Source organism: Nylanderia fulva, unplaced genomic scaffold (assembly GCF_048542155.1).
Source record: "Nylanderia fulva isolate GAGA-0341 unplaced genomic scaffold, ASM4854215v1 Scaffold16, whole genome shotgun sequence".
Taxonomy (NCBI): Eukaryota; Metazoa; Arthropoda; class Insecta; order Hymenoptera; family Formicidae; genus Nylanderia; species Nylanderia fulva.
The window spans coordinates 2,837,010-2,852,803 of NW_028189835.1; the positions used below are offsets into that span (position 1 = coordinate 2,837,010).

Here is a 15,794-nt window from a genome sequence, read left to right on the forward strand (position 1 = left end):
GGATGCATTCTGGCCTTTTAATTCCACATCACTCTTCGTGACTGAATGGCTCATAGCCAAAAATCCGCGCAACAGCACGAGGCTATATATATAAACTTTTTTTTAACCTGTTTTGTCTTTAATCTTTTCCCTCGTCTTTTTCGCGGTTCAATCTTTTAATCTCATCTCGTTTGCATGCGATAAAAATTTAATTTATTCTCATTTTTACTTTCTCACAATATTCCTATAAAACAATTGTATTTTGCATTTTATTTCAAATTTTCTTTAAATGTAAAATATAATATATATAATATAATTTATTCAGGCGACAATTATTGATAACGATGATGATGTTGCTATGAATAATCGGGATTAAAAAAGGATTTGTTGTTAAATTTATTGTTGAGAGAACCGTTATGGATCTATTATATACCAACACATCTTCACAGAATAATTTCTATTTATTATAAATTTTATTAAGGAATATTGTTACAAAATTTCTTTATTTGTTATTGATTAACAAAATTCAACTTTATATTTCTTTATTTAATTTTATTATTATATTCTGCCTATTTTTCGAGTTCAATTTGCACCTATCTTTCACCTACTGTGACACATGAATAATCCGCTGTCATTTAAGGATTCGCGATATTTCTTTCGAGAAACTTTTCTTAGTTAAAATTTATAAAAAATATACGATAAAATACTATTTGCGCACCAATCATCATTGTGCCAAATACTTATTGTATTGGAGCACCTACATATATTAGATAAATGGAATCCTTGCATTAAACATCATGCAGCGTATAAATATTCGTGATAAATATTTGTGACAATAAAGAAAAATGACGACTCGTCCTTTTTTGTATACCATAACGCTATTCTCAGGCGGGTCTCATAGTCTGCTGATGCAGTTCTCATCGTGAATCCGAGTATTCCACGTAGGTATCGACGGCACTTCGCTGTAAGAACGTGCGAAATGCACAGCGTCGGCGACGGTGGGAAACATGGCAAAGAAATGATTCTCGTTGTGCTCGTCTAGGTTGTACTTTCTCATTTTTTCATAAACTGGACCTGCACAATTGCGATATCGAATTTTTATTTTTGATAAAAGTTAATTCCAAATATTGAAACACTGACGTAACTTTGATGAATGAATACTTATACTACAGAAAAGCAGAAAAAAATCTCTCGTTTGTTTATTAGTAACTATAGAAATACATGATTTATATAAGATCCTTCTTTATATTTAAGACGCATCAAGATATATAAACGGAGAGAAACCGATATAAGAGATGTCACAAATAACATTGAATAAATTTTGCATATAATTAACCTATATCATTGATCGAAGTTACACAAATATAAATTTAAGCGTCTAACTAAGATTGACTTATATAAATACACTTACCGGAACAACCCGTTATATAAACTGATACTTTTATCCCGCAATACTCATCGACGATGCTTCGCATCGCATTCGCACCTGCCAGATCGATATGCGACAGCGCGGTGAAGTCCAATATGAGAATTCGTAGCCGCTAAATTAAGGATGGAGCGTATATTTAAATACGAAAAAATTAGTTATTATAGCTAAATTTTAACTATCCTTATATTACAACCTGAAATTTAATTATTATACCTAAAATTTCATGTGTAATATAGGGACAGCTAAAATTTAGCTGTAGCTAATTTTTATTCCATGAAGATAGGAGAAAATATACGACACACAAAGCTAGTTATTTATCTTAAATAAATGTAGAATTATGCGCCGGATAATTTAATATTTTTTTCCACCCGACTTTTTCGAAATTTCGTTAAATTGAACATACATTTACCTTTTTAATTTCCTCCGTCGCGATGCCGTTAGACGAAACTTTCAGTCGTCTGTTTAGCTCTTTTTGAGGCACTAGCTCCGCAATCTTGTACACTCCCTCACGAAAATATTGCCTGGACGCAAAGTTCAGGCTGCCGGAATAATGGAATATTTTTATACCAGGAATTTCTACGGTCTGAAAATATTTGTTTTTCGAATTTAAAAAAATTTATTTTCTGATCGATTCTCATTAATTTGCTATTCAAACGATTCATTAAATTTAGCAAAAATTGCAGAACAAATAAAATCGTTCTCTGAGCTGCAGAGAGATTCAAATTATTTGAAAAATATAATTCCACAGAATTTGCATTTTATCATTTCTTCTTCGAACGTTAAATTGAAAGTTCAAACTTCATTATAATTCGTTATTTTTTTAAATTTTCGTATATTTGCAAGAGACTGAATATGCGCGTATCAGAAAGGAGAAAAAGAGGAGAAAGAAATAAAATAATGCCGGGAAAAGTTAGGAATGAAATTACAAACTGCCCATACTCCTTTGTATCTCCTGGCGTCCAGATAGAGCTCGGTGCCGGGTGCTAGGGCGAGCTTGCACGTGTAAGGGCGCATCGCGAGAACAAGTAGTCGTCCGATGCAGAGAAGCACGCCAACCAATAAGCCATACTCGACGTCAAAGAGTATCACGACAATAAAAGTGACGGCCCAAATGCCGGCGTCCGTCTTGTCCAGTCTCCAAAATTTTATAAAATCGGTCACCTTCATCAGCATCCCTTTCAACGCCACCACGATTATGCTCGCTAGAATACACTGCGCGTTCGACGTGCGTCATGATCATTTATCAAATGTTTCTAAAATGTTTCTTAACACATTTTATCAAGTGTAAGCTAGATAAGGCTGTCGAAAAACGATAAAGGAAATAATTACTCGAGGCAAAGGCTGAAAGAATGGACCGATCCATAATAATACGCTGACTAGGATTGCGCATGATATTAAGCTTGCCAGCTGTGTGTGTCCGCCCACAGTTTGCTGAATCAAAGTTCTGGATAACGAAGCCGAGATAGGCATGCAAGAAAAGAAGGAGCCTACAAGATTTCCTAGTCCCTGCAAATATCCCGCTTTTTTTAGATACATAGATAATTATTGTTTTTTGCAATACAATATATTAATTTTTAATATATTTAAAAATGTGTACTACAAATATTGCGATACTTTCAATATTTACCTGTGCCATCAGTTCTTGATTGGAATCGATCTCATAGCCCATCTTTTGCGCGAAAATCAATGCCATAGATATTGATATTGTGTAAGCGACCATGGTAATCACGAAACTATCTACTAAGATGTCAGATATAAGCGATAACGGTGGTACCGAAGGAACTGGCAATCTGAAAATCTTGACATTATGACATTTTGTTTTAACAGTTTATTTTCACAGCTTGTTTGTGCGAGAGATATGTTTTCTGAGAAATTTATAATTTTTTGGGGAGAAAATTGATTCAAATTGAAGCGACTACTTTTAATATACGTACGAAGATAATATTTTTCGCAACAGACTGGAAATTTTTTATTAGAAGCTGTGAAAGATAAATTGACAGAATGATCAAAAAGAGTAAAAATGTATATTTACCCGACCGGTATATCGCCAACAGTTATCACGTTGTAAGTATCCGCAAGATTCATTTGCATCGATAGCAGAGTGCCGATTACTACCGCAAGCATTTCGATAGGAATCGGGAAGGGACATAACTTTGAGACTCTTGGCTGAAATCCAAATTATCTCTTCGTAGAATGCAAAAAAGTTGTTTTTTGGTACATAAAATACTTTCGACATTTATCTATTTAAAGTATAGTTACGTGTCTTACCAACCTTAAGAACTTCATTGTTGAAAAGAAGTGCTAAGATAGTGATGCAAGATAATATTACGGCAGTTAAATTGATGTCGTTTATACTGTTGAAAATGTCTACGTAAGTCTGAAAAAAATTAATGAGGCAAACACAATAACATAAATTTAAAAAAGTTTACGAAAAATATATATTATAGAAGAAAGATTTTTTTTAATTTTATTTAATTTTATTTAAAATTATTTTTTATTTTGAGAAAAATAACCGTAAATTTTAATATAAGAAAGAAAACTAGATAAATAAAATTGGATTATTCATAATTATATATTAAATCAATTTTTTTATTGAAAGAAAGTATGTCGATTTTATATTAGCTTATCTATTATCTATTATTTTATATTTATATATAAGTAGAAATATACATATAATAGAAAATTGTTTGTCAGAAATTGTTTTATATATTATTTTTAAAAAATGGATGCTTTGGGATTTTTCTCGAGAAAATTAATGCAGTTGACGCAAACATATATTTTTTCCTATTTCAGCTTTTTTTACAATAAGGCATTCTTCCGTAACAATTGTATTATTGATTGTCATTGAAATGGTTATTTGAAGTTAGTGATTATATTGAGTTTCATTTTTGTATATTGTCAAACATAATTCTTTATTATTAGCTCTGTGAAATATTACATACTGCAATCCACGATCTAAATAACTAACCTTGACTTTTATTTGCCACGTAATCTTTATATACGTACACAAAATATTCTGTCAACGTTTAAATTACAATTTGATTACACGGCAATATCTACAGGAAGCGTTCGCCACGATTGCTTAAATTGTTGGGCAAGTGCAAACGTTACATGTTTGCATGACGGCAAGGAAAAAGGAAAGGAAAAACATAAGAGAAGAAGTGCAGTATCAGTATAGCGACGTGTGCGTCCCAGTTAGAAAGACTCGACTAATGTTTGCATCAGTTTGCATCACCAAACAAAACTTAGCTGTTACTGTACTCACGAGAATAAGCTTAAACGCACCCCTGCGTCGTGGCAAGTCGCTCAGCCCGAAGAGATCCCTTATTTGCGATGTAAATACGTGCATCGCCGCTGCAGTCGTGAATCCACTCACGAGGCTGTCCGCGAGGAGAGACGAGATTATGCCCAAACGCAGCACGTACATTCCTAACTAGACGAAAGAAATTTTGAGCGATGCCGAGAGGTCAAGGGAGCAAAATTAATATTAATATAAAGCGGCTCTGGGAATGAAGTCATTAAAATGAGCAGAATGCTAAATGAATTTCTTAAATTAAGACTCTTTAAAAAAATATGATACAGGAAAGAGAAAAATTCAGAATTTTTTAATTAATTAAAAATTGTTTTATTTTTTATTAAAAATTTAAAAGCTGAAGGCAGGATTATTAAATCAAGTTAATTGATTTTTAAGGGACCTAAGAAAAACAACGAGCATTATTAAAAATATATTCTCTAATAAAATTAAGACACTAATCTTTTAGAAATATTGTTTTACTATTATTTATTAGTTTTTTTTATTTTAATTAAATTAAACTTGGTATAAACATTATTGTTTTGCGAAAAGAAAACTTGGAAGCGCAGTAAAAAAAAAGAAAAGACACATGTGGCAGAATAACAATCTTTAGAAAATATAAGCAGCATTGGATTTAGAATGTGTATAACGTAATTACCTGTATAAGGGCAACCGTGAATGTAACTGCGGTTGCAACTTCTACCGGCGAGTATTGATGGTTTATGGCGGAAATTAAGGTACCGTTCTCGCTTGACGTGCTATTTGCCGAAATTGCACTGGTACTGTATGTAGTAACGACTTTTCCAGTCATCATGCAGACGAGCGCGAACGTACCTTAATTAACATAGAAGCATGGCAATCCTGCTTAATTGCGGAGCTCTCTAAATTAAGCAGCAGTCAAACATAATTTCTGAATAAACATTGACTCGAAGGCATAATTGAAATAATTAATTTAAATAATACGCTTCTAAATTAAGTCATTTTAGTATGCACAGTGTTCATTTGTGTCCTGCGTTCTTTAGTTTTTTTTTTTAATGAAACCTGCAACACACCTACCCATAGAATTGTGTCTGGATGTCCCGAGGAAAAAATATACCAGGACCGGGAAAAAAGCCATGTATATACCAACAATTGGTGGAACATTGCCCAAAATAGCATACGCCATACCTACGAGAACAATAGAGCGTGAAATAATAAACATGAATCGCCAGATCGAATAATTTAGATTTTAGATAATGGGTAAAGCTTATTTATGATAGTCGATCAGTTTTATTAATTAATCAGAAATGCGAGAAACAAATTAATTGGCACGCTGCCTTGGCGTTTGTTTGGTTTGTGTATATGTGTAATATTTATGCGATGAGACTCGAAATGACAGATAATGAGACATTCCTTTGGCTGTTTCTGGAAACAATTATTATTTACGAACAATTAGTGGTTAACAGGCCGTGCAATTAATTAATTTCACGATTGAAAATTTATTTATTTATTAGTAATAAAATATAATATTTTATAATTTAATTTATAATTAAAAAGATCTTTCTTATTGATTTGCGCTTATTACTCGTTTTTCTTTTTTAATGAAATAATTGCAAACAAAATAAAACTTGTATTTAAAAAAAATGTTTTAATAATTTATTTAAAAATATTATATCTATATAATGTATATTCTATCTCTCTGTTGCAGAGGCTACATTGTCAGCTTTTCGTGGACAAAATCCTCTCAAATGGGTACATTTTAACGTTAGTGGGAGAATTCAGTATCTGAAAGATTTAACTTGAAAGAGAAGCTAAATACCCACATGATTCGTTTTCATCAATATTTATTTTCTCGATCGCGTAATTCGAGTGAAATCGCACGTTGAAAAGTACATTGCATCTAGTTTCCGCAAATGAATGCTTAGTCGCGTCTTAATTAGTTTAAATTTTGGGAGTGCCGTACAAAGTGTCGCGCGTCTGTTTATTTCGTACCGTGGACGATTCATCTCGTATTAATTAATTTGGGAGTTTGCTGTGTAAAATGTGTCGTGCGCGAGTGCTTAATGAAGTGCGAGTGCTTGAGAAACAACCTGAGAGGAGGAGGAGGTCTGGGAGGCATCGGGCAACGGCAGAACAACCTTGAGGTAATTTATTATTTTAATATATTACTTTTTTTATCAATCGTGTACGTGATTCTTCTCTATTCCTTTATTTATTGTCTTTTTTTAGTATTATATGTTTGCTTATTTGGGTAATTTATTAAATAAGAATTAAAAAACTTTTTTATATGTAATATCCTAAAAAGCTTGTCTCTTAAAAAAAAATAAATAAATTTTTTCCAAAAATTATAAGATAATTACTTTATTAAATATCTGCTTATATTACGCATATTATTGTATGCATTAAATATAAAATGCGATGCATGCAAGAAATAATAATTTTTTAAAATATTATTTTGATTATCGCTATAATTTGAATTTTTATTTGTATGTTACAGAGAGAGATCAACGTAACGATTATGCCGTTGTGCATCGGTGAGGGTGAGTGAGAAGTTTTTATTTTATGGTACAAAAAAAAACGTCAAATACATATATCGTAATTTTTTTCTTTTTAAACTTTTTAAAACATTTATTACACAAAAATTGGGTACTTATTTATGATGCATATTTGACGTATGTTTTTGTACTCTTTTTATAGAAAGGTTTTTCTTGTTCTATATAAATATTCGATGATATAAATCTTATCATCGTAATTACGAATTCTAGCAATTTCTAGCATTTCATGAATATCTTTGATTAGTTACATAGTTACAATAATAATTTATTTATAATTCGCTTATTCTCGTCCGATGCGTCCCAATTATTATTATTATGCATATTGTTTTGAAATTGTTTAATGCAACATACCTTGCGGAATATGCATTACTGCAACAGTAATTCCAGCAACAACATCTCCCAAAATATTATTTTTCCAATTATACGAAGAAAGCCAATCGATTAGGGGTATCGATTTTTTTAAAAGCGTAATTGGCTTGATACTTTTGCATCGTCTTGACAGTTCATTTCTAACTAAAGAAAATGACAGATATTTTTATGATTAATTAAATTAAATACCTAGGAAAATTCGAATATAAATTTAAATTATTTGAAGAATTCAATTATATATTTGACAAATATAAAATACAATTTTTTAACGTTTTTTTTAACGTTATTTTTAATCACACTTTTACATTGTTAAAAATTTTTGCATATTGTGTATTTAAAAAATTAATGAAAAAATTAAAATAAGATCGGATAGTTCAAAACTATTATCAACATCATTAAAACCGTAAAACTTTAATTTTTTCTCATATGAATATAATGTTATCTAATTTTTGGGAAAGATGACCTTTCTTTAAGAATCTTGCGTTCTCCTCTGTTAACTGATTCATCAATTTCAACCGGTTTTACTAATAGCGGTCAATGTTTCGAGATTATCGCACAGAGAGGTAGTTTCTCAAGAAAATACGTGCGGGTCGAGGCAAGAAAACGGTAAAAAAATAAACGCGATCTCTATCCGCGCTCGAGTAGATTGTGACACTTACGGATTCTCTTGGGCTTCACGTATTTACACAAGTGATTAAGCTGGTCCTGCTGGTAGACCGGTCGTCTGACTGTCAATTCTGGAGCAGTCATCGACATATCGTCGCTCGAGTAATCTGCGAACGAGCAATAATTGATTAAAATAACAAATTCTATATAAAAACTATTCTCATAATGTGGCAAAATTATGGAAATTTTCTCTCACACGTATTTTCGGCTATATAATTATTGAATTAGACAGATAATTGTCATTGCTATTTTCGTTATCGAATTCACGTGACTTGAAGAAAATTCCTCGGCATAATTTTTATATAATATGTAAAACATAGATATTTAATTTAAATGAAAATAAAATTTTGATTTTATTTTAATAGTTGTGAAATTATGTAATGAAGACTTTGCAGGAATTAGTTTATTAATAGTATAAAATTTTAAACAGCTGAACCAGCGTGATATGAGAAAGATAGGTGAAGTAAGATTCATCTTATCTGATGGATTAAGTGAGGAAATACCTCTGTGTCTGTAAACATATACGCATATCATGATATGTCACGCGCCTTTCGTGCTTAATCACGCGTATTTTATTAAAGTGACGATTTAATCGCGACATAATCGCTAAGAATGTAAATGGCGAACGCAATCTATCAAGCTTGCAAGGTTTTCCATCAAGTTAAGGTTAGCGTAAACAAATTTCGTTTGTTCAGTGTAAACCGAAACGAGTATTATATGAGAAGATTAGATTCGCATGACCATCATTGTCAAAAGAAATTGATCACGTAATCGATAACGTGCAATCGAGTTGTATAATAGGATTTGTTTGGTTTGATTGTATTCGACAAGTTATTTTGGTAAATATTTGAAGCCATTATTTCGGAAAATTTGAATCGCAATTTGCAGTCACAACAGGAACGAAGTTTGATGCGTCATCAAAGGTAAGATTTTCTTTCAAATAAGCGATAATAAATATATATATTATTTCAGAAAATGTATTTTGTTATATTCGAAAAAAAAATTAATTTCTTTTAAAATATTAAGTGAACCATCTGCTGCTATGTGAAATAAAAAAGCGCTACATTTTATATTAATTTAAAGCTTATAAATTCAAATAAGCCAATAAGACATTTCAAGAATTCTCAAAAATTTCCCACAATCGAGCACAGATAAACTAACAATGAGATATAATAGTGAGTATAAGATATCGTTCGCGTGCACATTCGCGGTTAATTCAATAACGCGGTTAATTGATAACATCCGTCAATGAACATTATATCGCAATTAAGTGGATTACGCGATGATATCGATATAATTATTAATATACCGAGCACAAACTACCTGTCGACATCGCGACAATGTCCCTTGAGGTGTCTCGGAACTTGATTAATCGCGATTATTCTCTCCACTCGCGTTATGATCAGTGAACTTTCACGGGCTAAGCAGATCTGATAACTAAACGCACGTCTGATAACTAAAGATGCGCCACTGGTCGGTACTGTTCAGTTTTACTGTCATGTGTAATTGGCCGATATCCTGATTCAATATTTTCAATGGAGATAATTTTGAATTAAGATAATATGCGCGTCTATATCACTTAATACAGTTTACATTCAAGACTTTACATTACTTATTGGATTCCGAGCGTCGCTAATTGAGATAAGTAGAGCATGATCGTGAAGCCACATGATTAGTGTTACATCAATAGATAGCTCTCTAGAGACATCAATTAAAATTAACATACAGTAACAGTAAGAAAAACTATCTTAAACATGACGCGTCGAGACAACGCGAATATGTTTATCTATTTTTTTTTCATTGTATTTTTTATTAATTGTATTTTTTAAGATATTTAGCTATTACGATATAATTATTTCTTCGAAAAATATAATAATTAAAATATGTGTTTAAAACGTTATAAAATATAGATATACATATTTGAGTATTATTATACATGTGACTGAAAAAAATTAAGAAACAGATAACAATTTGTCAAAAAAAGAAGTAAAAGTAAGTCTTTATAAGACATAGAAACACATTTAAACACTTATTACAGATTCGCATTGTCCGACATCGATTTAATAATTGTTGATTGTCGCAAACTTACGTGATGTGCGATTAATAAATATCATTCTGTAATATAGTTACTGAATTAAAACAATACACCAGCATCATCTTCGGGTGGGGAATGAGTGTGTTGGTCGAATTAGAGATCCGGTTAATTGAACTCGATTATACTCTTGCGGCGGCAACCGCCGTCGATTCGATAATAATTAATTAAACGCGTCCGCGGTTTCGCGACATGCAAGTGCACCCGGCGATAAACGAACGCATAATGCGGCTCTCTATACTCGTGACAGCGCGCACGTGCGTTGTATAACGAATTTAAAAAGACTCACAATCGCGACGTGACGTATCTCACTCTCTCCGGAGTGATATGTCATCATATATAGCGTGATGCGAGAGAGCAAATCGCGCGGAAATGACGGACACGCATACCTTTGTCGGCCTACTCGTCGTAACTGTGCATATATCGCAATCTGGTTACGTTATAATGTCAATGATAACCGAGTTTAGTGTGTCTCTGAACTCTCCTTTTCAGTGTATTTCTGAATTTTCCTTCTCTTCATCTGCTGTCAAATTACGTGTGTGTATTTATATGAGATGAAGAAGGCACGGATCGATTGAGATATTCCGTCGAAAGTTTCTTCTTATTGTTAATCGTAAATGTGTATTTTCATAATTCAGTGCGCGAGTGTGAAAAATTAGCATTTCTTATATTGCAAATAACAAATAATTTTGGATAAATACACTGTGAACAAAATTTGTTAAATTAACAAATATTTAGTTCAATACTGTCAAATGAATCATTTACTTGAAACAAATATTTATTTGTTTTGAAAAGAATTTTTTTATATCAAATAAATATTTTTCATATCAAATAAATATTATTAGTTTCAAATAAATGATCTATTTGACAGGATTGAAATAAATACTTATAAGAATTATAAAACTGTTTTTTTTTCAATGTACACATCAAAAGATCTTAAAAGTATGTATCTCCACAAATAAGCTGTTTAATTGATTAATAGCAATTTTCTCAGAATTTATTCTGAAAATTATGCTAATTATGGGATAATATCTTATTGGAATAAATACATTAATATCTATCATAATAAAATATAGAATAAAATATTTGATTAATTTTACTCTATGTACATGATAAAATTTATTATGTATATATTAATATTTTTTATTTTTGTAGTAAATATTAATCGAGAAATTCTTATAAAATTCTTTCATATTGTCGCATAATTACCAGGATTTTCAGGATAAAAATTGCAAGAGAAAATTCTCTCCGTGTTCTATTTCGATTATCACTGTATGCGTGTGAAAAAAGCGAAAATAATTTTCCTTCGTACCTATTATATTCTTACAATAATAGCGAACGTTCTTCTTATATCCGATTTTGAAGGGCCGGTGTCGGAGAGAATCGTTGTTCGATAAATCGATGGGAGGGAAGAAAATAAGAAAATGTGCGATAATACGTATAGAACCCTCTTATTGTTGCTCCAGAAAAATTCGTTTCACTGATTCGTTCTCGTGCAGTCCACCGGCAATATTCGTTCCTTCAAGATCGTTTCAATTACGCACTAACGGATCGATTTTGACTGATAGGCACCGCCGATTTCGTCGCCCGCCGAATTTCGACTCTCGCGGAATCTCGAGGGAAGTCACGCAGGATCGCGTCAGCATGAATTTACCGCTCGGTTTATTGGCTCTAATCAGTAACCGGAGGCGTTTCTGCGAGGAGAAACACTGAATATCGGTCAGATTTCTCTTGATCTTGAGAAATCACGGGGACAAACGCACCGACGTGCAACGGAGAGGCGGATAGATGTTTTTTTTTTTATCACCGCGAAATCGCAACCTCAAAGTGCGCTAAACATCGTAAATATCTTTACGCTTATTAAATACACCATTTTGGAACGCGTTTCTAAAGTATTTATGTAATAGCTGATTATTCACTCATTTATTTTTAATTATTTGAAACGATACATAAATTATATATATATATATATATATATACGATTTTCCGAGATATCAACGTGATCGTGCATTTTTTAAAATTGAAATGATAATATATGCATTTTGTCGGTGATGATAAAGAGGAATACACAATGTGTCACGTTCGAATAATTTAAATCATCAAATTTTTGTATATGGATTTTGACAAATATGCAAACATCGGCTTAAAAAGTTTACGAATGGCGGACGAAAATAAAAACGAAAAATAGATGACGTTTATATAAGCATTTGATGGAGAAATATTTTTTACGCGTATCGCTCGCGAGATATATTACGACACTTATCAACGAGCAAATTTCCTCATTATTTATGTCATGGCAAAAAAGTATCAAGTGAAACGTACCTTCTCCGCTTGCCGAGCTGAATCTCAGCTGAAAAAGAAAGATATGATTTTGATAATACGATGAGGCGTTATCAATCCTGACACAAAAAATAAAAAAAATACTTACGATAAATTTAAAACAAAATTAATTTAACATTAATTTCTGGTAATGATTTATAGGCTAGAGAGAGCAAGAATCAGAGTTGAAATTCTACAATTTCGAAACAGATATACGTTATCAATTTTCCATACATGATATGGGCTCGTTATGCTAAACTGTAATAAGTTTGCGTGTACTTGAACTGAATTTCGTTCTCTGATATCATGCTCTGGAAGAGCAAACGATCAGTTTGATAGTTGTGGATGTTGAAATAATGCAAACGACAATTGCAAACATTCTGCATGTTTGATCGCTCTATTGCACGTGGAGGAAATTTAAATCTACATATAGTATGTACTTAGGCTTCGTGTTCACATTCCAGATTTAGGGCTGTATGCAACCGTATATATAATTCTCAGCTTGCATAATGATTGCAAATGCATTCTTTGTAATAGACAAACACTCGGAAGCAGAAGGTCATCGCTATAGGAAAAGTATATGAATACTTGTATATTTCTCGAAAAATTTCTCAATTATACATATTCACGATCGACTCGCGTGTATATTTATGTACATAATTCCGCCAGCTGAGAAAGATAACGCGCATATATTTTTTGGGAGGAAAAGGAGAGAAGAAGCCAGACCTCTTTTTTAATATGTCAAAGTCTCGTTTTCTCTTCTTGAATTTATTACGTACCAGATTTTCCTCGCTCATCGACTTGTCCCTGGAAAATCCCATTGTTCCACTGTCGCATCGTCTGTAGATCTATACACTGTATTATTTATAGCGACTTTGTAGCTATACTAATCTCTCTTGTTACTGTTCCTCGCGATAAAGCTTGTAGGGCGTTAACGATAACACTAACACTAGGAATTTTTCGAGTATAATTTACAGACATGATCGTTGGATGGCACTGTTGTTTTAATTTCCACACTGCTTCTTGTCGCTTGCGACAATGTATAAATCCTTCTCGTCAATCTGCTTCTGTTATTCGCGCGAACTGTGAATAATCGAAGCGCATGCTATTCGTTAAAGGAGATAATTCGAAGAGACAGATCACACGGACGCATAAAAGCGATTGTGTTTGATTTCTCATTTAATGGACGAACGATTTCTCTCGTTGCGTTTGCCGCTTTAAGCGTTAATTGACTCGACGCTGTCGATTGTCACAGCCATAAAAACAGAGAAACTGTAGAGAGATAGAGATATTAATTATGCTAATTTATATATCCGCTTGATAATTCAATATTTCATTAATTTTCTATAATAAATTTTGTAAGAAAGTTACGCGTATATTCAAATAGAAATAAAAAGAAATAAAAATATGATTTAAACTCGCATTGGATGTCGCATTGGATCGCAACAAGTGAAAAAAGCGAAAAAAAAAATACGATAACCGGCAGTTTTGCTACGCGACATATTTTTAATCTAAACAATTGGTAACTGTTATTTAAAATGATTTATTTCTATCATTGTGACGCGCTGTATTCACTGGTCTTTTATCGCGTTTGCACATAAGCACAAGCGGCGCCGCCTCGATTCACCAACAATACGATTTATTTGCATCCACGTGTTTGCCGTTTTTATCAGCCGTGATAAATTTCGCGGCGCCTCCGATGAGAATGTGTAATTTTCGTGCGTTACGTTCGGAACGTGGTACCATATGCAAGGTCAAGAGATGTATGTTATTCAAGATGCAGAAAATGGCATGTTATTTTAAATTTGATAATTTTATATAGAAATATATTCTATCAATTTTGTTTCATAGTTTTTCAGAAAATTTTATTAAAAAATTTAAAAACGTATGCTTAATATTATCAAATATAATATATGTAACTTATATACATATATATATATGTATATGTTTGTTTTTTTGTAATTTAGATTTAAAATTAAAATTTAATAATTGCCAGGGTGTCTAGTGGTCTGGAAAACCGAGCATTGTTAGGGAATTTTATAAATCTGGAATTGTCAGGAAAAAATCAGGAAATTATACTATTTATCTGGTTTTTTTCACATTATTCTACATTTGTCTCAATAATTTGAAATTTTTTATTAAATAAATATAAACTTTTTCTTGACCCCCAGCGTGCTAATTTTCTGTGTTGTTAAAAATCTATTCATCTACAGCGTATTCGTTAATTTATATTTTCATCGTCGTGTTATTTTATTTCAATGTGTTTAATAGAGATAAAACTAAAAAATTCGATATAATATAATATAAATGAAAAAAGTGATTATTTAAATAGTTTATAATTTGTTTCAACATATGTTTGTTTAGACATATGTTTGTTTCGATTATCGTACATAATGCAGATTGTATAATTGATTAAAATTTCAATTTTTTTTAACTTCCGAACTTTTTTATTGTTGACAAAAATATCTCAAGGATTTCATGATTTAACATTTAATTGATTTATTATATAGATATATGCAAATTATATATTTGGGAAACATAATACCTACTACACAGTCAGGGGAAAAATTAATTTCTGGTCTTGGAAAATCTGAAAAGGTCGGAGAATTTTTTTTATTGAATCTGCTGGACACCTTGAATATGTAACTTATATATGTTTATATTTAGAAAAAATTAGATTTAAAATGGAAATTTAATAAGAAATAAATCTAGTACAGAAATTTTTACGAACAATATAGATTTTTGAACAATTATAATTCAAAAGCAACCGGCTACATGTTTTCGCTAGAATTTATAATAGAAAAACCGATATCGCAGTTGCGCAGGTCTCTGCTCAAGCTCATAAATATTTATACGCATCGCGTCGTAACATCGTATAACCGAAATTGCGAGCGAGGCAATCGGAATCGAACAAAAGTTTTCAATCATTGTCGCGACAATGCAACTGGCTGCAAAGGGGCGGTGCGCAAATGTGCGGAATTTGTTCCAGATCGGGGAGGAAAGCCGAGCGGAGCTCAACACGTTCGCGTACTTACTCTTGTGTTAGTCATCCGGGAAAGGGTATGGAAGCTTTATAATGAAAGAGCTGATACGTGACCGCTTCTATAGATTTCG

The 15,794-nt window shown here is 32.0% G+C and overlaps 1 protein-coding gene across 6 annotated transcripts; it reads right to left on the reverse strand.

Moving 5' to 3' along the window:
- Positions 1-421: 421 nt before the first annotated feature.
- On the reverse strand, positions 422-13,699 carry LOC114940374 (prestin). 6 transcript variants are annotated; one of them, XM_029315027.2, is made up of 15 exons: positions 13,460-13,699; positions 12,684-12,711; positions 8,263-8,376; positions 7,586-7,747; positions 5,757-5,867; positions 5,359-5,534; positions 4,674-4,841; positions 3,681-3,785; positions 3,441-3,574; positions 3,036-3,198; positions 2,738-2,914; positions 2,348-2,620; positions 1,818-1,991; positions 1,391-1,520; positions 422-1,053 (listed from the first exon to the last, which is right to left on the reverse strand). In XM_029315027.2, exons 1-15 carry the CDS (start codon positions 13,499-13,501, stop codon positions 875-877), a joined length of 2,136 nt encoding a protein of 711 aa, XP_029170860.1. In that variant the 5' UTR covers positions 13,502-13,699; the 3' UTR covers positions 422-874. The 6 variants fall into 6 exon arrangements, with proteins under 6 accessions (XP_029170860.1, XP_029170863.1, XP_029170861.1 ...); XM_029315030.2 differs by lacking the exon at positions 13,460-13,699 and adding an exon at positions 12,790-12,965; XM_029315028.2 differs by lacking the exons at positions 12,684-12,711; positions 13,460-13,699 and adding an exon at positions 10,359-10,658.
- Between the last annotated feature and the right edge of the window lie 2,095 nt (positions 13,700-15,794).